Genomic DNA, 24,067 nt, shown 5'->3' on the forward strand with positions numbered 1-24,067 from the left:
CAGAGCTCTTTTGTGTAAGGCCTGGCCTGGATGAGGACTATAGTCCATGACTGGAGCCTTGAACATAAAAAATATACATATTGGGAAGTCTTGATTTTTCCAGACCTATAAAAGTATCTGATTAGCATAAAATTTATTGAGGATTACACAAAAAATCGACTTTCAGTTACGGCCTTGCCCATTTCTCCCATCTCCTACCCCTTGGTCGCCTCTCCATCACTCTCACCCCATCTTTATCACCACTGCTGTTTTAAATTGCTTACAATGAGTTTCAGGTTGTGGATATAGCACAAGGCGTGATGGGTTGAGTGGCCTCCTCCTGCGTCTAGGTAATTTACTTGTGTGTGTGTTTGCACATGATTACCAGAAGTGGCATAAACAGCCAAATGAGGCTGCATTGTGACTTACATAACCTTAGTATGCATTATGACATTAAAATGCAACACTTACATAACATCCTACCATATTAAATAAGGCAATTATCTGTATGTATAAATGTTTGCATGTGTGTATGTATGTGTGTGTGTGTGTGTGTGTGTGTGTGTGTGTGTGTGTGTGTGTGTGTGTGTGTGTGTGTGTGTGTGTGTGTGTATGTGTGTGTGTGTGTGTTTATGTGTATATTTAGCTATATATGCATTTATGTACGTATATATATATATATTTTTTTTTATTTTTTTTATGTATATATATATGCATGTTAATATATGTATTTATATATACTGTCGTGGCCAAAAATATTGGCACCATTGCACTTTTTTCAAATAATGCACGATTTCTTCCAGAAAATTGTTGAAAATTAAAAATCTTTTGTAATCCACATTTGTATTTCTTTGGTTTTCAGTGGAACAAAGCAAAAAAAGCTGAAAAAATGAATAAATCGTAGCTTTTTCCACACAGAAATCCTAAAATGGCCCGGACAATATTATTGGCACCTTTTAGAAGTTGTTATAAATAATTAGATTTCAAGCAGATGATTCTCCTTTACTTTGGAATTGAACTCACCTGTGGTGAGTTGCAGGTGCCTGCAATATAAAAATCACTCATTCCACCAGTTTGAATGGAGAAAAGGAGTCATTCTGCTGTTTTGTGTCACTGTGTGTACCGCAATGAGCATGGAGAAAATAAAGAAAACCAGAGAATTGTCTGAGAAGGTCAGACACAAGATTGTAGCCAAGCATGGACAATCTCAAGGCTACAAGTCCATCTCCAGAGGCCTTGATGTACCTGCGTCCACCGTACGCAATGTTATCAGGAAGTTTCAGGCCCGTGGCACTGTAGAGACAACCTCCATGGACGTGGCCGCAAGAGAAAACTTGATCGAAGATTGCAGCGAAGGATTGTTTCAATGGTGGAGAAAACACCTCGATCAACTGCCAAACAGATTCAAGCTGAACTTCAGACAGTATTGGGAGGGAGAGGTGTACAATAATTGATTAATTGCACAATTAAAATCGATAAACAATAATCGTAAAATATTTTCTTGATCAATTGGCTAATAGCATACCTCAACCACCAGTGTTTCATCCGAAGCTGTAACTTTTTGGAAATGAATTAAATAAGTCATTAATCCCAAAAAATTGAATAAGTAGTTGATTAATTAACTAATCAATCAATTGATTAATCAATAAATTGATTAATCAATAAATCAAAAATACCCTTTACAGCCAAATCACTAGGTCATTGTCGTTTTCGAATATCAGCTCAAAAGGTTCCTGAGATAATGCCCAGATGGGAAAGGAAACAAAATAATAAGTACTTCATAAATGGATAATAATTAAGTAATTAATCAATTAATTGATTAATCAAAACACAAAAATACAGTTTTTGGCAAAGCACTTGCTCACTATTGTGCCAAAATTTCAGCTTCCTAGCTCAAAGGATGGCTGAGATTTCGCCCGAACAAACAATCAAGAAAACAAGTGTGGGACCACAAAAAAGAAAACAAACAAACAAGAAAGAAACTGGAGTGAAAACTGAGTCCCTTTCAGCGCGCGTCATCTCCGGGCCCTCTTTGCTCCCCGGAGATGACGTCATGCAGCGCCTTAAGATTTAATAGGAATGGAGCGATGTACAATAACAAACAACCGGAGTGAAAGTTGAGTACTCCCTTTCAGCTCGCGTCGTTACCGGGCCCCCTTCCGTGCTCGGCGATGACGTCATGCAGCGCTTGGACATGGAATAGGAAAGGATTTTTTATATTTCAGGAAACACAATTTTTAAAAAATATGGCAAATGCATTGTACAATTGACACGTCGTTTGTTTTCGTATGAAATGCACTGAAACTTGTGGCCTTGGTTCACATGTCTCATTTCTGAATGCTGTTAAGTCCAAAGCGCTCAACATCAATGGTATCTCTCACGAAGATGCAGAGGTCCATTGAAATGTAAAAAAGTGAGAATTTCTTGAATATCTTTATAAATGTATCTTCACAGAAGCTATTGTCATTCACTCAGTGTATGAGTGCGATCCTTTTGCAAGGCTTTATTGCCTTTAAATGTACAGTCTGTCAAGGCAATGGCTCCCTCTGCCCCTTGGCCATGAATAGTGCTCTGTTATTCTGATCATGTGTTGCGATATATCTGTCGCACGTATTTTGGACAACTTCCTGATAATAACTGCTTTCTGAGTATTACTTTAAGCATCTCGTTGAATGCACGGGCATGTCGTTTTGTTTCAATGAATTCGACTTGCAAATACAATCGGTCAATATACGAGCCATTGGATAAACACGTGCATAACATGTTATTTTATGAACCAATAAATGAGGTCCTTTTCACCCCACATGCTAATGAGCTCCTTTACGCTCAAAGTAAAAGCATTTTGTTTGTGTTTTGCAGTGATTTCACTGAATGCCCCTCGAGAGGCAACTCATAGGAAGTGGGAATATTTCAATTTACAACATGTCATTCATATTCTTGCTAAAGTAAGGTGGCATCTGTTACACCATAGTGTAACATAATTAAAGTGCTCTGAAGCCCCATGGGTTGAGTAGAAACTTCCAGAATATCCAAATTCACAGCCTAGATTGGCATTTTGAAAGCAGGTGAACATTTTTGTTTTAATTCATCACGAACACCGTTTGATGTCGGCGATATTCTTTCCAATTATGTTTGGTCCAGACCAGCTGGTGGTTTGGGCTTTTGGTTTTTAATTCTCTTTCTTGCGCTGCATGTTTTCCACTTCGATGGGATTCTGAATGTTTTCCACTGTTTGAGCTCGCCCAAATGTCAGTGTAGACATAATAATGAGTACACCAAATGATGTTTTGGTATCATTTGATTTCTTCCTTACTCTGTGGTTTTATTGTGCATTTCATTTTGCTTTGATGGTGAAATGCGCATTCCTGATTTTTATTGATTTCCCTCCTTACTCCCCGTATGATTTCATTTCATTCACCTGTGTGCTTCTCCAGTACACTGGACGATGGAAAGCTCCCAGTGACACCAGCTTGCGGGTTACAGTCCCAGATGGGTGTGGTTCGGGTGTTCACCGAGCTGTGCGCAGAGACTACAGAAAACGTCGACGCTCAGGAATGCCTGCTGGGTAACAAATGGCTGGTAGACGTGAGCAAGCATTCCAAAAGCAACCTTAGGATCAAAGATGGCAGTGTGGCGCAGCTGAGGGGTTCCCTAAGGGTGGCAGGTGTCTGGCCTGGAAATACGACCATCCAGGTGAGCTCATGTACCAGACGTGCTATTTACATCAGCATCAGTGATATAATGTTTGCAGGCAGGATTACCTGTAATTATTTACCTTTAGGTTTCCACTCTTTCTGTAACACATTGGATGACGAAATCAGAGTCGACATGCCTTGTGTATGACAACTTGTGCATGAGGTTATGTTGTCGATCCAATTCTTTCACACCACTCTGCCCTGTCCGCCTAGGTGCTGGCACCATTGTCCGGTGCCATACTCGGAGAGCAGGCGGTGCACGTACGGAACGAGGCTGTGCTTGTGACAGGATTGAATTTAAAACCATATGTCGGACTTGCCCTTACGATTCAAGCTGACAAGGAGGACAGTCGTGTTCTCAAAGTTACAACCATTCCACAGCGACCAGGCCCCGGACGTCTCACCGAGGTATAAAGACACGGATACATAATCATTTGCCATGCGGCTTATTCCAAGATGGAAAACATTTCTCGGTAAACATTGAGTCTTAACGATGTTGGTACGGCACAATCCTTGGGAATTTTAATCGATCAGGGGAACAAGCATTCATGTACTTGAATGATGTGCTCCCATTCCATATGTTACAAGTGTCAGGCCGAACACGATCAATATGAGACTTGTTTCGCCAAGCTGGTGCACTGTCGGAGCTTTCGATCCTTGGCGCCTCCACTGGGCTCATTTCAATCCAAGTGAACCTGTAGAAATATTGGAGCTGGTTTGAACTGTCGCTCGATAATTGGCTAATTGCACGATTGTTTGGATGAACGTGTAAATCGCTTATACACAAAAACAATTCAAAATAAAGATGGCAGCTGTCGGCAATAGCAGACTCTTATTGACCGGGTAATCTCGGAAATGAGTCGCCACATGACAGATGTTAACTGAGCGGCAAGACAGCTTGTGGTGCCACCGCCATACGACAAAACGACTTGAGAATATTCAAATGCTATTGCTGTGGGACAACAAAGGAGACGCACTTGACAATTGGCTGCCGGCCATTGGCAGGTGGCGCTTAGCCGCGGGCGATTGGCCACCGGCAAGATGGGGAAAATGGCCGCAGCGTTCCTGCAAAGTCACAGGAACGGTCCCAAAACGTCCGTGGCCTCATGCCAACCGATGCACGTTCACGGCTCCAGCGGAACGGGGCAAAAGTGCCTCGAGGGCCAATCAGTGATGCACCGAGCATCAAAACGTGCCGGTGTGGTGCTGCGTTCCGCAAGCATAAAAATATTACCTGAAACCTGCTAATGGGACCGACAGCTGTCTAATTATAAAGGATAACTTCCGAGATGGCCAAATACGCTTTATTACGACAGTAAAAGGGAATTATATCCAAGTTTCGGGAATAGTCGCAAATCATGACGCTTTCACTGGTAAATCGACTTTTCTACCCCCGTTAATTCACCCCCAGATCCACTTTTTTGAAATTCCGACTTCTTTCCTGGAAGTCCCAGCAGTGTCCATGTGTTTTATACCTCTCCCACCCACCCCCCCCCCCTTCCCGTGCCTCCTCCTCTCAAGCCCTCTCCCTCCCACAGATCTCCCGATGTCGCTGTTCTCAAATGTCGGACTTGTGTGCTTCCCTCTCTCTCCCCCCATCTTGTCTCCCGCTCCCTTTATCTCATGTTTTATGTGTCCGTTTGTTTTCCTGTCTAATGTTCGCACTTCCATGAGCCTCGATCTTGGATACAAAAAATAAATAATCAACGGCTCCACTTACAAACGAACGAGGTTCCTTGATGTGCAGTAGAAATTGTTCAAACATTCAGGAAAACCTAAAGAAGTTGAAGAAACAAGTTTATCTTTTCTTCCAGGATGAGGATATTTTGGGAACTTTTCACGTCACTTGTGTTAAACGATCAAAATTAATTTTATGTTCTTCCTATTTCACAACAAACAGCTATTCTTAGTTCGTTATCATTCCAGCTGTATGTTGATATAATCAGCATTAGTGAATGATTACATTTTCAGGCTTCGAACAATGATGTACGATGACAATACCAAGCTCTACGCAGGGGCCTGAGTTGTCTAGTTCCATGAATTTACGATTTAAGGGACAGTTTGGTTTAAAAGAGTAGATGCAGCAGGAAGTGTGAGTATATGCAGCAGGAAGTGTGTTGAGTATATGCAGCAGGAGGTGTGTGTATATGCAGCAGGAAGTGTGAGTATATGCAGCAGGCAGTGTGAGTATATGCAGCAGGAAGTGTGTTGAGTATATGCAGCAGGAGGTGTGAGTATATGCAGCAGGAAGTGTGAGTATATGCAGCAGGCAGTGTGAGTAGATGCAGCAGGAAGTGTGAGTATATGCAGCAGGAAGCGTGAGTAGATGCAGCAGGAAGTGTGATTATATACAGCAGAAAGTGTGATTATATACAGCAGGAAATGTGATTATATACAGCAGGAAGTGTGAGTATATGCAGCAGGAAGTGTGATTATATACAGCAGGAAGTGTGAGTATATGCAGCAGGAAGTGTGAGTAGATGCAGCAGGAAGTGTGAGTAGATGCAGCAGGAAATGTGAGTAGATGCAGCAGGAGGTGTGATTCTATACAGCAGGAAGTGTGAGTAGATGCAGCAGGAAGTGTGAGTATATGCAGCAGGAAGTGCGAGTATATACAGCAGGAAGTGTGAGTATATGCAGCAGGAAGTGTGATTATATACAGCAGGAAGTGTGAGTATATACAGCAGGAAGTGTGAGTATATGCAGCAGGAAGTGTGAGTAGATGCAGCAGGAAGTGTGAGTATATGCAGCAGGAAGTGTGAGTATATGCAGCAGGAAGTGAGAGTATATGCAGCAGGAAGTGTGCGTATATGCAGCAGGAAGTGTGCATATATGCAGCAGGAAGTGTGAGTATATGCAGCAGGAAGTGTGAGTCGATGCAGCAGGAAGTGTGAGTAGATGCAGCAGGAAGTGTGAGAGATGCAGCAGGAAGTGTGAGTAGATGCAGCAGGAAGTGTGATTATATACAGCAGGAAGTGTGAGTAGATGCAGCAGGAAGTGTGATTATATACAGCAGGAAGTGTGATTACATACAGCAGGAAGTGTGATTACATACAGCAGGAAGTGTGATTATATACAGCAGGAAGTGTGAGTACATGCAGCAGGAAGTGTGAGTACATGCAGCAGGAAGTGTGAGTATATGCAGCAGGAAGTGTGAGTATATGCAGCAGGAAGTGTGAGTAGATGCAGCAGGAAATGTGAGTAGATGCAGCAGGAAGTGTGATTATGTACAGCAGGAAGTGTGAGTATATGCAGCAGGAAGTGTGAGTATATACAGCAGGAAGTGTGAGTATATGCAGCAGGAAGTGTGATTATATACAGCAGGAAGTGTGAGTATATACAGCAGGAAGTGTGAGTAGATGCAGCAGGAAGTGTGAGTGTATGCAGCAGGAAGTGTGAGTATATGCAGCAGGAAGTGTGAGTATATGCAGCAGGAAGTGTGAGTATATGCAGCAGGAAGTGTGCGTATATGCAGCAGGAAGTGTGAGTATATGCAGCAGGAAGTGTGAGTCGATGCAGCAGGAAGTGTGAGTATATGCGGCAGGAAGTGTGAGTGTATGCGGCAGGAAGTGTGAGTAGATGCGGCAGGAAGTGTGAGTATATGCAGCAGGAAGTGTGAGTATATGCAGCAGGAAGTGTGAGTATATGCAGCAGGAAGTGTGAGTAGATGCGGCAGGAAGTGTGAGTACATGCAGCAGGAAGTGTGAGTATATGCAGCAGGAAGTGTGAGTAGATGCAGCAGGAAGTGTGAGTCGATGCAGCAGGAAGTGTGAGTATATGCGGCAGGAAGTGTGAGTGTATGCGGCAGGAAGTGTGAGTAGATGCGGCAGGAAGTGTGAGTATATGCAGCAGGAAGTGTGAGTAGATGCAGCAGGAAGTGTGAGTATATGCAGCAGGAAGTGTGAGTATATGCAGCAGGAAGTGTGAGTACATGCAGCAGGAAGTGTGAGTATATGCAGCAGGAAGTGTGAGTAGATGCAGCAGGAAGTGTACAATGATAACAAGAAGTTTCAAAATAACAACGATCCATCGTCAATGTATACTTGGTAGATGACCAAAAGCTCTTCCACTACTCAAGGTAGTTGATCATGAGAGTTAAAACTTTTGACATGATGTATAAAGTTTATTGAATCCTCAAACGACTTTGGAAACAATTTCGAGATCTTAGCCATATTTAATCTACCCTCTGCTCACACACGATTGGAGACCAAAGTGACTGAAATGTCGGCCAAAGTAAAGGGATACTCGATGAACATACTCCATTCCAAGGCAAATTTTTCCGTTTCCGTTTCCAGTTTTCGAAGCTGGATCCTGCCTGACATGGATTGTACATTGTGTTTGGTGAGATTTGATTGGAGCATGATGTCAGCTGAGCTCATTTATAGAGACTTTGGTTCAATATCTCAGACTTTCTTTAAATATCAAATAAGTTTCTCTTTGTGCTCTTTTCCCGCCATCTTCCATGTGTTATCTTTATTGTCTATGCAGTGTGTATTAATTTTTTTGGGGGATACAAGATCGAGGCTCGTGTAAGAGCTTACATTAATGACAAAAACAAAACAAAAAAACAAACGGACACATAAACGAAATAAAGGGAGCTGGAGACGAGAGGGGGAGAGAGGGGGAAGCACACAAGTACAATATTTGAGAGCAGGGACATCGGGAGATCTATGGGAGGCAGAGGGTTTGGGGGGAGGACGCGTGGGAAGGGGGGTGGGGTTGGGAGAGGTAAAAAAAGAAAACATGGACACAGCTTGGACTTCCAGGAAAGAAGTCGGTTTTTCAGAAAAGTGGATCTGGGGGTGAATTAACGGGGGTAGAAAAGATCAAGGTTTTGGATGGGGGAAGATAAGAGATGGTGGTGAACAGCTGTTTTAAAGACCTGGAGGGAGGAGTTGGATTGAAGGGAGTGGGGGAGTTTGTTCGAGAGGCGGGAGAAAAGAGGAATGAAAGAGTGAAGGTGAGCAGAGAGTCTTGAAATTCCGCACATTAGACTTTCGGTACATACAGTATCCTTTGGAAGGACCTCTTGTGAGTGGCTGTACCGAAACCAAGGCACCACCCATAACCCTGCACATCAGGGTCAGTCAAAGCATTGATCATCCTACCTCAGAAATACCCAATCTGGCATTGATATGCAGGTGCCTTGGTAAACCAGAAAGGCCACAGAGCCAGTAAAATGAAAAATTATTAAACTAAAGGGGTTGTTGTTTCATTTTTCAAAATTTCCCTGTTTTCATATGACAAAGCTGGGGAAGAAAGACCAGAAGAGCGTTCACCATCCTTCCGTCAGTGAAAGAGCAACAGGCCCTGTGCCTCTGCATCTTCATGAGAGACACCATTGATGTTGAGCTTTGGACTTCACAGCATTCAGAAGTGAGAGATGTGAAGCAAGGGAATTAGTCCATAGGATAGAATAGTGACTCCATTGAGCTGTAGGCTGAGACATTGGAAGCCAAGGAGTTCAGTTTTACCAAATAAAGACTTGGCACGATGAGGGATACCCAGCATGAACCTGGCTGGTGGTGCTCTTGAGACATCGTAACTGATGGTAAGGCCCACAAGTTTAAAGGATTGGATGTCATGCAGTTGATACATTTTTTACGTTTTACGTTAGGTTTGATAGATTATTCTGGAGAGAGAAGGTAAGAATGTGAGAATTTCCTGGATTGAATGGCGTATTCCATCTGTTAAACAAACACTTCATCCTCTCTGGATGTGCTCAGATTGTATTGTTATTTTGGAGGACTGTACTTTAGTTCATTATTCATTGCAGATAATGCAGGTTAATCTGAAAGGTGGATTGAAGATTCTCCAGAGCACCAGCAAAGCCATTTATGTGTCGGAGTAATAAGACTCGACAAAGACATGACTGGGAGACTACATGAAGGGATTCCATTCAAAGCTATGGGCTGACTGTCGGAGTGGAGAAACTCAGCAAGCCAAGACAGGATGTGGCCTCGGATGTCACAGACAGAAACCATATCAAGGAGAATAAGGTGTCAGACTGTCGTGCGCTTGAGATGTGTCCGGAGATACAGTCCTACCCTCTTGCTTGAGATTCAGGTACTCCCTCCATTGTTGAGAGAAAAGTAGCAGCACATCCTTAGTGTGTGCCTGGAGGGGATCCAAGCTCATCATCAGGGATCATACCATTTGTAATACAAAATCTCTTCTACACAGGTTATTTTTCATAGTTGGCAGGCCTCTAAACTTATTTATATATTTTAGCTCACCTGGAACGAAACTCAGGTGAGCTTATGCGATGGCGCGTCCGTCAGTCCGTCAGTCCGTCAGTCCATCAGTCCGTCAGTCCATCAGTCCATCAGTCTGAGAGTCCGACAGTCCATCAGTCCGTCAGTCCATCAGTCCAACAGTCCATCAGTCCGTCAGTCCGTCAGTCCGTCAGTCCGTCCCCCAAAGGTTGTCCCCAAAATAGGTATTGGCTTTTTTCTCACAATATACACACACAATTCTGATGAAACTTGACCACAACCCTAATCACCCGTGTTGTACCAAAGTTTGTTCACAACATTTAAAAAAATCGGGCAGTGAGGGGTCTACTGGGGGGTCACCCCCCCCCCAAATAGGTATTTGTTTGTTTGTTTGTTTAAAGTCTTGTGATTATGTTAGTATGATTCTCCATGCCGCCCTGTCTTCTAGAAACCGTTAAAATTGGTTTAAAATACCTTTATTTGGTGCAGTATACTGTTTATTCTACCAGGTGAGCGCCAGGTGTATTGCCCCTATGTTTTTTTACTAGCTTACACAAATGTGAGATTATTTCCGGTGCTATTCCCTTTTAAAACATCACTTACATTTGTGTTGTTACCTTCCGTTGTGTAAGTAATTATTATGATATGGAACTTTTCTGTCAAGTCAGAAACGTAGACTAGGTCATGCGAATCATATTGGTGTGACGCCTGTTTTAATATAACCAATCAGCGGCCACTATATTTAGGATTTAATATTATTTTACGTCATTGAATTGTTTTCAATGACGTGGGAGAGAGAGCCAGACGACGTCAAATCTATTTTATTGGTGGAACAGTTGTGCGATAATGACCAATGAGGCACCTGTTTGTTGGAGAATGAAGATCATTGGTTTCAGTTGGGAGGGATGTTTGAGTATTTATATCTAGTGAAAAGGAGATGTGAGGCAAACCCCCCAGTGTTTCCCACCACCCCAAAGATCAAATAGGTTGATTTGTAAACAGATGAAAACTATTTTGGGAAAATCTTTATTGTAGATCACGAAAGATAGATTCAGGAATTATCAATTTTTGCATTGATAATGGTTTATTGAACTTTAAATGAAAAAGTACAGAGAAACTACTTAAATGTTTATGTAATCTTTCGATATTATAAAGGGAGCCTTGTCTGTCTGTCTGTCTGTCTGTCTGTCTGTCGTTTGTCGTGTTATAACTTGAGAACGGATTAACGGATTTCAATAAATCAAACGGTGGATTCGGGTAACTCCCGGGAATGTTTGTCAGCCAATATATATATATATATATACATACATATACTGTACTAGCTTGGCCCGGCTCGCGAGCGTCGTTACTGAGGATCGGGCTTATTTTAGCTGAGGATAATGACTGTACCTGAGTTGCTGTGTTGTCATGATTTACACCAATCATAATACAAACAATTATTTTGCACAAATGTATTTGTTGTGTTTGTGATATTACATTTTTATAGGCAATTTAGGTTGAATGTTTTTTTTTCAAGAAAGAACCCCTCAGCACACACAGAGGGGAGGGGTAGGTGCAGACTGGAAGTTTGGGACGATTACACCTCACCACACATAAGTCAAAATACCTCACCACCACGTGATTCAAAACCACCACAACGTTATTAAAAACACTTCACAACCACGGAAACAAAAGTTTGAGGGAGTCGTCAAGTGACAACACAGACACTGCCGAGATGTGTCGATATATAGATAAATGACTGTACCCGAGTTGCCGTTTTGTCATGGTTTAAACCAATCATAATTCTTACAATTATTTTGCACAAATGTATTTGTAATATACATGATATCACATTTTATAAACAATTGAAGTTGAAAAAAAAAAAATTCCCGAAAAAATTCCAAAACAACCCAAAAACAATATTTGACATTTTTTCAAAAAATACCCTTAGGACATCCCGACGGGAGAGATATGTGCATACCAGAAGTTTGGTACGATTTCACAGAAGTTTGAGAAAGTAGTTCAGTGACAAGACAGGACAACACAAGACAGACACTGCACATATATATATATGTATCGATATATATATAATTTTTATTTTTTATTTTTTATTGTTGCATGGACACGCGTGTGAAAACTGCAAATGCCAACACGTGATGTTGGTTATCCGTGCACGGAGAGCAGGATCTCCCTGGAAGCCTTTTCTTTCTTCCCCCATAGATTAGCCATCGCAGCAAAGATTGGTATTTCTGTCAGCGAAGCGATGAGTCTTATATTCTAGTATTATACAAAGAGTCGTGCCATGTTTTTTCTTTGTCGTTTTATAACTTGACAATGGGTTAACGGATTCCAATATATCCAACTACTGGTGCATTCAGGTAAGTCCCGGGAGGGTTTGTGGCATGAAAAAAAGAAAAATTTGTGGTGCGAATGCGAATATAGAGTTGAATGCATTTAACATTCAGTAAATGTCAGGTGGGTGTGAATGCGTGGAGAGTGGAGGGTGTAATGGCGGATAAAAAATATTTCAATGAGATTGAAAGGAAATGATCTGATGTCTTGTGTCTGGAGACGGTTGCACCGATACAGAGACAACAACTGAGTCTGCAGGTTTACGAGAACAACTGGGTTCGGAGGATTGCAGGAGTGAAGAAGGTGGATGGAAGGAGGATGTCTGAACTGAGGGAGATTGGTGTACAGATGAGCTTGATGGAGAGATTGGTGAAATGACGGCTGACATGGGCTGGTCATTTAGTGCGGATGGGGGAAGAGAGAATGGCAAAGAGAGCGGAAGGGTTGAAGGAACAAGGTCGGAAGAAAAGAGGAAGACCATGGTTGAGATGGGAGGATTTTGTGAAGAGAGATATTAGTGAGGTGTGGGTGGTTGGAGAGTGGAGAGAGTGGGCTGAGGACAGAGGGAAGTGGAGGAATCTCGTGGTCAAGGCAGGCCAGGAGCTTGGCACCATTGGACCTCACACCTTATAAAGGGAAGAGGAGAACAGCAAAAAAAAAAAAATCCATTAATAAATAAATTTCAATCCATTAATAAACTAAAAAAATTAAACCATTAATAAACTAAATATTTTAATTCATTAATAAACTAATGTGGCGGGCACAAAAGCCCACTGGCGTGGTGACATCATTCCGCGCACCAAGTGGGCGGTGGCCACGCCCGAGGGGTAGGCGTGGCCTCATGATATACACCGGGCGCGCAGCCCGGAGCGCGCCAGTGTTACAGTGGGCTCCTGAAATAAAGACGCTTATAAGTTACCGCTTCTCCGCTTCCTCCTTGCTCGCAAGCAGCGCGCGTAACGCCGCGCTTTACTGGTGACCCTCGACGTTGGATCTGCCGGAGCGATCCTTCCACACGCGACGCCATTGCCATGGCCAACTTCATCAAACTTCCCGAATTTTGGGAGGCTCAGGCCGAAGTCTGGTTCATCCAGGCCGAAGCCCAATTTCAGCTTCGGTGCCTCACCGGCGATGACACGCGCTATTGCCACGTCGTCGCCTCCCTCGGGCCCGGCACAGCCGCTCGAGTTGTGTCCGTCCTTCGCCACCCACCGGATGGCCACAAGTACGAGGCACTCAAGCGGCTACTCCTAGCCACGTTCGGCCTCATGGACGACGCACGGGCCGACCGCCTCCTGGATCTCCCCAAGCTCGGTGACACGCGCCCGTCGGTTCGAATGGACCATATGCTGTCACTGTTGGGCGACGAAGCCCCCGGTTCTCTATTCCGGGTGCTTTTCCGTCGCCAACTTCCAGCGCAGGTTCGCCTCGCGTTGGACGGGACCGGGCTAACGGAACCCCGAGCATTGGCGGCCGAGGCGGACAAGTACTTCGCCGCTTCGGACACGCGGGCGAGAGTCGGCGTGGCCGTCACAGCCCTCGTGGCTGATGCTGCTAATGCTGCTGATGCTGCTAATGCTGCTGATGCTGCTGATCCACAGCATCAGCTTATACAGCATACGCAGCATGCTGATACGCACCTCGTGACTGCCGCCACGCCCCGCCCACCGCCGCGGCGAAAACCGCCACCGCGGGGAAACCCGCCAACTCCACCGGCCTGGCGGAGCCAGCCGCACCCCTCCAGCTCCACCACCTGGTGCTGGTTCCACTCCAAGTTCGGCCACGAAGCTCGGCAGTGTCATCCGCCATGCTCCTTCAACAGGTCGGGAAACGCCCGGGCCGGCGCTCAATAGTGGCGATGAGCACCGGCCGTTCGAGCAGCCTGCTGTTCATAACGGACACCTTCTCCGGGCGCCGTTACCTGTGCGACACGGGAGCGCAGGTGAGTGTCATTCCCGCTGGCACGTCAGACAAGCACGCCGCGGGTGGGGGCCCCGCGCTGCTTGCCGCGAACGGGACGCCCATCCGTACGTACGGAAAACGCTGCCTCTCTCTGCGGTTCGGAGGGCAGGTTTTCCGATGGACGTTCGTCACCGCCGACGTGCCCATGGCACTGCTTGGCGCGGACTTCCTGTGCGCTAATGGGCTCCTGGTCGACGTCAAGCGCAGACGTCTTGTCCAGGCCGAGACATTCAGCTCGCTCGCTTGTGCGTTGCCCAGCTCGGCGAGCAGCTCAACGAGCGGCTTGCCAAGCGGCTTGCCGAACGGTTCGGTTCCGGCCACGTTGGTCTGTACGCTTCCGGCAGCGGACGCATTCACCCGCCTCCTCGCCGGCTTCCCGGCCCTCACGCGGCCCACCTTCTCGGCGGGGGCCGTCAAGCACGGGGTGGCCCATCACATCCCCACCGTCGGGCCACCGGTCTACGCCCGGGCACGCCGCCTCGAGCCGACGAAGCTGGCGGTGGCAAAAGCAGCGTTCGCTACCCTGGAGCGACTCGGCATCGTTCGGCGCTCAGAGAGCGCTTGGGCGTCGCCGCTGCACATCGTGCCAAAGCCCGGCGGGGGATGGCGACCGTGCGGGGACTATCGCCGTCTCAATGACGCCACGACTCCCGACCGCTACCCCGTCCCCCACATTCAGGACTTTTCCGCCCGTTTGGCGGGCATGTCCTTCTTCTCGAAGGTGGACCTCATACGCGGCTACCATCAGGTCCCCGTCAGGCTGGAGGACGTCCCGAAGACGGCGGTCATCACGCCATTCGGACTCTTCGAGTTCCTGCGCATGCCTTTCGGTCTGAAGAATGCGGCTCAGGCGTTCCAGCGACTGATGGACAGCGTCCTGCGCGACTTGGATTTTGTCTACGTCTACATGGACGATATCCTCGTCGCCAGCGCGTCCCGCGAAGAGCACCTATGCCACCTCCGCACGCTCTTCGAACGCCTGGGCCAGCATGGCCTGATTGTGAACCCCGCAAAGTGCCGGTTCGGCGCCGCCATAATCGATTTTCTGGGGCACCGTGTAACCAGGCACGGAGCCGTCCCCCTGCCGGACAAGGTGGAGGCGGTGAAGGGGTTTCCGCGCCCCCGCACGATCAGAGGGCTGCAGGAGTTCCTGGGCATGGTGAACTTTTACCATCGGTTCCTGCCCCGTATCGCCCAGCTCCTGCGCCCCCTGCACGAAGCTCCCCGAGGTAAGCCGGGCAAAGGCGACGTTACCTGGACCGAGCAGATGGACACGGCGTTCACGGGCGCGAAGCTCGCCTTGGCTAACGCCACCATGCTCGCGCACCCGGTGCCCGATGCACCGATCGCCCTCACCACCGATGCCTCGGACTACGCGGTGGGCGCGGTGCACGAGCAATGGGTGCGTGGAGCTTGGCAACCGCTGGCGTTCTTTAGCCGGCAGCTTCGCCCGCCCGAACGCCGTTACAGTACCTTCGACCGCGAGTTGCTCGGGCTTCACTTGGCGGTCAGGCACTTCCGCCATCTGCTCGAGGGCCGTGCGTTCACTGCCTTCGTCGACCACAAGCCGCTGATCACCGCGATGGGCAAGGTCACCGAGCCGTGGTCGGCCCGGCAGCAGCGTCACCTCTCGGCCATGTCCGAGTAGACGACGGACATCCAGCACGTCGTGGGGAAGGACAACCCGGTGGCGGATTGCCTTTCCCGGGCCGTCGCCCACGCAGTCCACCTCGGCATCGACTATGCCCGGATGGCAGCGGACCAGGCCGCTGACCCCGACGTCCAGGCCTTGCGGACCGCCGTCACGGGCCTCCGCGTCACCGAGGTGCCGTTCGACGGCGCGGGCGCGGCCCTCTTGTGCGACGTCTCCCTCGGGCGTCCTCGCCCCATCGTGCCCGCGGGATGGCAGCGCCAGGTGTTTGACGCCATCCACGGCCTGTCCCACCCGGGCGCGAGGGCCTCCCAAAGGCTGATCGCCGACAAGTTCGTCTGGCATGGCCTCCGGAAGGCCGTCCGCGGCTGGGCCAGGACGTGCCTCGCGTGCCAGCGCGCCAAGGTGCACCGGCACACCCAGGCCCCGTTGGCCCCGTTTCACGGTGCCGGAACGCCGGTTTGACCACGGCCACGTGGACCTGGTGGGACCTCTGCCCCCCTCACGGGGTTTCACCTACGTCCTCACCATGGTGGACCGCACCACCCGGTGGCCGGAGGCCGTGCCCTTGGCGTCGACAACGGCGGCCGATGTCGCGCAGGCTTTCATCGCCACCTGGGTCGCCCGGTTCGGCGCCCCCTCAGACATCTCGTCCGACCGCAGCCCCCAGTTCACCTCGGAGCTCTGGGGGGCGGTCGCGCAGGGGCTCGGGGTCCGGCTGCACCGAACCACGGCCTACCACCCCCAGGCTAACGGCCTGTGTGAGCGATTTCACCGCTCATTGAAGGCCGCGCTCCGGGCCACCCTCCGCGACGGCGGCTGGGTCGACAGGCTCCCCTGGGTCCTGCTGGGCCTCCGGACGGCGCCCAAGGAGGACCTGCGCGCTTCCGCGGCGGAGTTGGTCTTTGGGCAACCGCTGCGGGTGCCGGGCGAGTTCCTCCCCGACTCCACGGCACCATGGTCCGCGGCACAGCAGCGCTCCGCTCTGCAAGAGACCGCCCAGAAGTTCGCCCCGGTGCCAACGGCATGCCACGGGCACCCACCGACGCACGTCGCCCCGGAGCTTCGCAGTACGTCTTCGTCCGCCACGATGCCCACCGGACACCACTGCGGCCCCCGTACGACGGGCCTTTCCACGTGCTGGAGACCAGGGCGAAGCATTTCACCCTGGACATCGGCGGTACTCCTGAGGAGTTTCGGTGGACCGCCTCAAGCCGGCCCACCTCGACGTGGACCATCCACCGCCAGTGGCCCGACCCCCACGTCGGGGCCGCCCCCTTGCGGGCGGACCCCCGGCACCACCCAGCCCCGCCGCCACGCCGCCCCCCGATCCTGCACCCATCCCAGGGGCAGCCAGGGGCATCCCACCTGGCATCCCTGCACCCCGGACGCCGCCGATCGCCAGGGGGCGCTTCGGCCGGGTCATTCATCTGCCCCGCAAACAGGCCCTCCAGGTGCGCGGGAATTCTGGGGGGGCACGTGTGGCGGACACAAAAGCCCACTGGCGTGGTGACATCATTCCGCGCACCAAGTGGGCGGTGGCCACGCCCAAGGGGTAGGCGTGGCCTCATGATATACACCGGGCGCGCAGCCCGGAGCGCGCCAGTGTTACAGTGGGCTCCTGAAATAGACGCTTATAAGTTACCGCTTGTCCGCTTCCTCCTTGCTCGCAAGCAGCGCGCGTAACGCCGCGCTTTACTAAAATAATTAATATGTTAATAAACTAAAATTTTTAATTCATTAATCCATTAAACTAAAAATGTAACCTGTTAATAAGCTAAAACATTTAATATGTTAATAAACTAACATTTTAAATTCATTAATCCATGAAACTAAAAATTTAATCTGTTAATAAGCTAAAACATTTAATATGTTAATAATCTAAAATTTTAATTCATTAATCTATTAAACTAAAAATGTAATCTGTTAATAAGCTAAAACATTTAATATGCTAATAAACTAAAATTTTAATTCATTAATCTATTAAACTAAAATTGTAATCTGTTAATAAGCTAAAACATTTAATATGTTAATAAACTAAAATTTTTAATTCATTAATCCATTAAACTAAAAATTTAATCTGTTAATAAGCTAAAACATTTAATATGTTAATAAACTAAAATTTTAATTCATCAATCCATTAAACTAAAAATTTAATCTGTTAATAAGCTAAAACATTTAATATGTTAATAAACTAAAAATTTTAATTCATTAATCCATTAAACTAAAAATGTAATCTGTAAATAAGCTAAAACATTTAATATGTTTATAAACTAAAATTATAATTCATTAAGCTATTAAACTAAAAATTTAATCTGTTAATAAGCGAAAACATTTTATATGTTAATAAACTAAAATTTTAATTCATCAATCCATTAAACTAAAAATTTAATCTGTTAATAAGCTAAAACATTTTATGTTAATAAACTAAAATTTTTAATTCATTAATCCATTAAACTAAAAATTTAATCTGTTAATAAGCTAAAACATTTAATATGTTAATAAAGTAAATTTTTAATTCATGAACCCATTAAACTAAAAATGTAACCTGTTAATAAGCTAAAACATTTAATATGTTAATAAACTAAAAATTTTAATTCATTAATCCATTAAACTACAAATTTAATCTGTTAATAAGCTAAAACATTTAATATGTTGATAAATTAAAAATTTTAATTCATTAATCCATTAAACTAAAAATTTAACCTGTTAAGCTAAAACATTTAATATGTTAATAAACTAAAATTTTTAAATTCATTATTCCATTAAACTAAAAATTTAACCTGTTAATAAGCTAAAACATTTTATGTTAATAAACTTAAAATTTTAATTCATTAATCCATTAAACTAAACATTTAATCTGTTAATAAGCTAAAACATTTAATATGTTAATAAACTAAAATTTTAATTCATTAATCTATTAAACTAAAAATGTAATAATCTGCTAATAAGCTAAAACATTTAAAATGTTAACAAACTAAAAATTTTAATTCATTAATCCATTAAAACTACAAATTTAATCTGTTAATAAGCTAAAACATTTAATATGTTAATAAACTAAAATTTTAATTCATTAATCTATTAAACTAAAAATGTAATAATCTGCTAATAAGCTAAAACATTTAAAATGTTAACAAACTAAAAATTTTAATTCATTAATCCATTAAAACTACAAATTTAATCTGTTAACTAGAACGCCAGTCAGTAGAGCGCATACTCCCGCCGTGGGTCAAGTTGGAATAGTACGATTTCACAAAAGTTTGAGGGAGTAGTTCAGTGACAACACAAGCCAAGACAACACAAGACAGACACTGTACAGATATATATTCAGAATATATAGAAGATAATGTTTAAAAAAAAAACAAGGCAATTTCACTTACATTTTCGGATTTAGCGTTCAATTCTATATAAGTGAGTGTATTTTGAGGCATGTGTGACTTCAAATAAAATTATTGTAAACCGTTCGTTTCATTCCTTAGGGATACAACATGTAAAACTGGCCCAGACGTGAAAACAAAACTCGCTCATTTTAAGTCGTACAAGCTAATGCGACCACTCATTCTTCTGGGAAGAATCCCGTGAACATGCTTGTCACACTTATAACTCACCTAAGTCTTTATAAGTTCATCAAATACTGACACCGCGATTGACATTCGCTGAGGTAAATGTTGATATCACTTCTGAGGTAAAAAAAACAACAACAGTTTTAAAGCATTATACGTATCAAACGATACATTTTTATGAAACGGGGAAACCGAATACACACTTTGGTGGTTTTAAAATGACAGAATATGTCTTTATTAGAAAAAAAAAAGGAACCTTGAAGAGGACGCTGCTAACAAAATACACCGCTCTAATGCATAACCACCAGTTTAAACTACATTTACAACAAATATGAAAACTATTTTCATATCACAATGTTAAATATAGAATATATAGAAGATAACGTTTAAAAAAAATGAGCCCTATCTTCCAATGGTAAACAATCCTTCAAAAAATTCCTGGATCCGGAATAATATCCTGAGCTTCACCAAAAACTAATCAATTCTTCCTTATCCCAAGGGCAATCATCCCACCAACTTTTATCCAAATCCGTTCAGAACTTTTTCGGATATCTTGTTCACAAACACACGAACGCACACACACACACACGGACACGATCGAATGCATTACTCCCTGGCAGGAGTAATAAGCTAAAACATTTAATATGTTAATAAACTAAAATTTTAATTCATTAATCTATTAAACTAAAAATGTAATCTGTTAATAAGCTAAAACATTTAATATGTTAATAAACTAAAAATTTTAATTCATTAAACTAAAAATTTAATCGGTTAATAAGCTAAAACATTTAATGTTAATTAACTAAAAATTTTAATTCATTAATCCATTAAACTAAAAATTTAATCGGTTAATAAGCTAAAACATTTAATATGTTAATAAACTAAAATTTTAATTCATTAATCTATTAAACTAAAAATGTAATCTGTTAATAAGCTAAAACATTTAATATGTTAATAAACTAAAATTTTAATTCATTAATCCATTAAACTAAAAATTTAATCGGTTAATAAGCTAAAACATTTAATATGTTAATAAACTAAAAATTTTAATTCATTAATCCATTAAACTAAAAATTTAATGGGTTAATAAGCTAAAACATTTAATATGTTAATAAACTAAAATTTTAATTCATTAATCCATTAAACTAAAAATGTAATCTGCTAATAAGCTAAAACATTTAATATGTTAATAAACTAAAAATTTTAATTCATTAATCCATTAAACTACAAATTTAATCTGTTAATAAGCTAAAACATTTAATGTGTTAATAAACTAAAAAATTTAATTCATTAATAAACCAAAAAAATTAATTTGTTAATAAACGAAAAATGTAATTTATCAAGCCATTAAACGAACATTTTAATCTGTTAATAAACAAAAAAAAATTAATCCATTATTAAGCTAAAAAATTTCAAAGCAGGTCAGGAATCAAATTCAGATAAGATGACAAATGCAAGTTCACTCATCCTGTGCCATCCTGAAGGAAAAGACATATTGTGATGTGTTAATTGTGTTTTTGTTTGAAAAAGAAGACTACATTGTGTGTATTAATGTAAATGAAGCAAGACATGCTTTTATTGGGACTGTAGCTGCATTTTGAAATGACTTTTATATAAAACTAGCAGGAGTACTCGGTGTTGCCCAGTGATAATCCTGTTGGCATTTTGAAGAAATCATTTTGGGTTTTTTTCTATTTTTTGTGGGTGCCTAAAACACATCTGTACACCCACTAAGGAAAATTTAGATTTAATATCATAATATCACACACACACACTAATCGGGATAATTTATTATTACCTTTCACATAGCTGCAGAGGCTCAGGCACTATGGAGTGATTTTAAAAAATCCAGAAAAAGAAAATCGAACTTTCTTTTTCAAATTTTTCAAAAAAATTAATTTTGCCCAAAAACACTCTCCACCACTCACTGATGAACCTCCGAAAGTTTGGCAAAGATCCGTTCAGCCATCTCTGAGAACAATGGACACACACAGACAGACAAACAAACGTCTCTCTGAAAGAATACGAGTGAGGTACCTGTGCTACACACAGGTGGGAGCCCAAAATCTGAAAAGAAAATGTTTTGAGAAATTTTATGAAAACTCCCACCCAATTTAGGACACATGCAGTGACCCTCAAAATGTGCACACAAAATTTGGTGGGGCTTGGCCCAAAACTGTGAGTAGTAGTGTGTAAAATCAATGTACCTTTAATGATGATGATGAAGCTGATCATCATCGTCACGATGGTGATGTTGTTGGCTGTGGAGGGGGTGGGGGGGGGGGGGGGGGTTGGCTTTTTTGTGTCATGATGAAGGAAATGAGTTATTCCATAAAAGTAGTACAAAATCTCAAGTGAACATGGTGTGATGTGATTGATGTGGCAGTTTAATGTCGGAGCAGGTCGGAGTTATGTGGTACTACCTATCCATCAGTTGTCCATTTTCTGGTCCGAAAACTTTCCATTTCTCCTAATTTTGATACTTGCAGTGCAGGTGGAAACTCAAAATCATAATTGCGTTGAGAAATTTATGAAACCTCCCGTCCACTTTAGGACACCCACTGGGACCCCAAAGGGTTCTGCAGAAAGTTTGGCGAGGCCAGTCCCAAAACAGAGGAAGTAGTTCAGGGACGGACAGACCGACAGACAGTCCTGCTTTATTATATAGATTTTTTAAATGCATAATTTAACGTTCAGTAAATGTAACTACCCACTTGTCATCAATATCACAACTGGTACGTTTTACACATCATACTGAGACACTGATTCACAAAAACGTCACACTTATTCTCAAGCAAAATGCTGAATGTCCACGACCAATCAACTCTATGATAAAGTTTCATAAAACAGTTTTTCATTGCATTTGTGGTTTTCAATATTTTTTTTAATTTTGTTTTTTCTAATGTCTTTCTCCTCTACAGAACACGGCATTACAAGTTTGGATCAAATTTAGCGATGGAATGAAAATTCCTTTGGACATTTATGATGAAGAAGATTATTTCATTTCACTTGTTGGTTCAACGAGTGGCTTTGGTGATGGTCATAAAATCAGCAAACTGCCATTGATGTGGTCATCGTTGAAAGAAGACAACGCGTTTGCCCAGGTAATGCTGCACGCACCGGAAATCTGCCAAGAAATTGAAATGGAATCTGTTTTGGCAACGGGGAAAGTAAAAGCGACCGTCACGCAGAAGAAGGTGGCAAAGAAGTATGCCAATGCGATTTCTGAAACGATGACGGATGATCAGAAGGAAATCGAGGAGTGGCGTGATAATCGGGAGTCAAAGAACGAGAGCTGCTTTGGTGACGATGAAACTCCTGGAGAATATTCCACAAGTGAGAAAGGCGATATAAACATCACAAGAGGGGAGGGAGAGGAGGTGCTGGGGAATCGACAGAAACTCTGTGGCCAATCTCAACACTTGAGAAATTCCATAAGAACCGAGCAGGAAACATCGTCCACACGAAACCCCACAGGTATGGAGGATGTGCAAAATTCGATGTTCACTCTGCTCGGCGTCTTCTGTCTGGCCATGTTCATGTTCTTGATCAACTGTCTGGTGTACGTGCTGCGTTATCGCTGTGGTTCCGTGCACCGTCACAACGAGGCCCTGCCCCATGCGCACGAGTGGGTCTCCTTGAGTGACATTTGTGACCCGGGGAGCCTCCTTGCTCAGGAATATCCTCACCATGTCGCTCGCCTCTACAAACAAACACCTCCTAAAAGCGAACGGCCTCTGCACGTGCCTGACGATTGTGGACCCCATGAAAGCATACAGCAAGATATACTTCCCTCCCCAACACTTCAAAGGAAAAACTCCTTGCTGGTGCTGCCAGCGTTTTCGGGAAGGGATTGTAGGCCAATTAGGATATCAAGTCCCATTTCACAATCCAAAGACAACAGTCCAATTCCTTTTTCTTTAGAAATGCATGGCATAAACTCTGCCGGACCCGGAAATTAGGTGGACAAAAGGATACGTTCATTATTTCCTTGGATTTGGCCATTTCAGTATCTTGCTGGGCCTGCCTGGTTCCAAGTGAAGGCCTTAAAGTGCATTGCTTATAAGGCCATTCTTGTCATTGAGCTGAACCTCACAAAGTCCTTTAAAATATTTTTGTGGACTTTATATATCTGCTGTAAATATTGTTCATGGTACCATGGTTATAGTAGTTGCTTAGAATGATGCTCCATGAAACTGTGTGGACTTGAATAAAATATGACATTGGTTAAACCAGTGAATCGAGGCCTCTACCATTTATCATAAACACATGTGACGTCAGAATGTCAGTTCATTGCAGCAAATGCCATATTTTCGAGGCAAAAGCTTGTCATCCTTTTGTTATCCTTTTGTGTAACACAGTTAAATAAATTCTGACTCGAGCGGGGGATTTGAGGAGGCGGCGGTGTGACAAAAATGAAATTGCAACACTGTCAGGGAAACAGAGCATCCGGTTGGGAAACGGAGCATCCGGTAGGAAAACAGAGCATCCGGTAGGGAAAGAGAGCATCTGGTAGGGAAAGAGAGCATCCGGTAGGGAAATGGAGCATCCGGTGGGGAAACGGAGCATCCGGTAGGGAAAGAGAGCATCCGCTTGGGAAAAGGAGCATCCGTTAGGGAAACAGAGCATCCGGTAGGGAAACGGAGCATCCGGTGGGGAAACGGAGCATCC

At 44.2% G+C, this 24,067-nt stretch overlaps 1 protein-coding gene across 1 annotated transcript in view; it reads left to right on the forward strand.

Moving 5' to 3' along the window:
* Positions 1 to 23,625, forward strand: part of LOC137439309 (transmembrane protein 132D) — a 78,112-nt gene extending 54,487 nt beyond the window's left edge. The window contains exons 3-5 of the mRNA XM_078767937.1: positions 3,414 to 3,672; positions 3,888 to 4,082; positions 22,318 to 23,625. Coding sequence (XP_078624063.1) covers positions 3,414 to 3,672; positions 3,888 to 4,082; positions 22,318 to 23,358 — 1,495 coding nt within the window. The 3' untranslated portion in view covers positions 23,359 to 23,625. The remainder of the gene's footprint in view (positions 1 to 3,413; positions 3,673 to 3,887; positions 4,083 to 22,317) is intronic.
* Positions 23,626 to 24,067: the final 442 nt, after the last annotated feature.

Source organism: Myxine glutinosa, chromosome 14 (genome assembly GCF_964187855.1).
Source record: "Myxine glutinosa chromosome 14, kmMyxGlut1.1, whole genome shotgun sequence".
Taxonomy (NCBI): Eukaryota; Metazoa; Chordata; class Myxini; order Myxiniformes; family Myxinidae; genus Myxine; species Myxine glutinosa.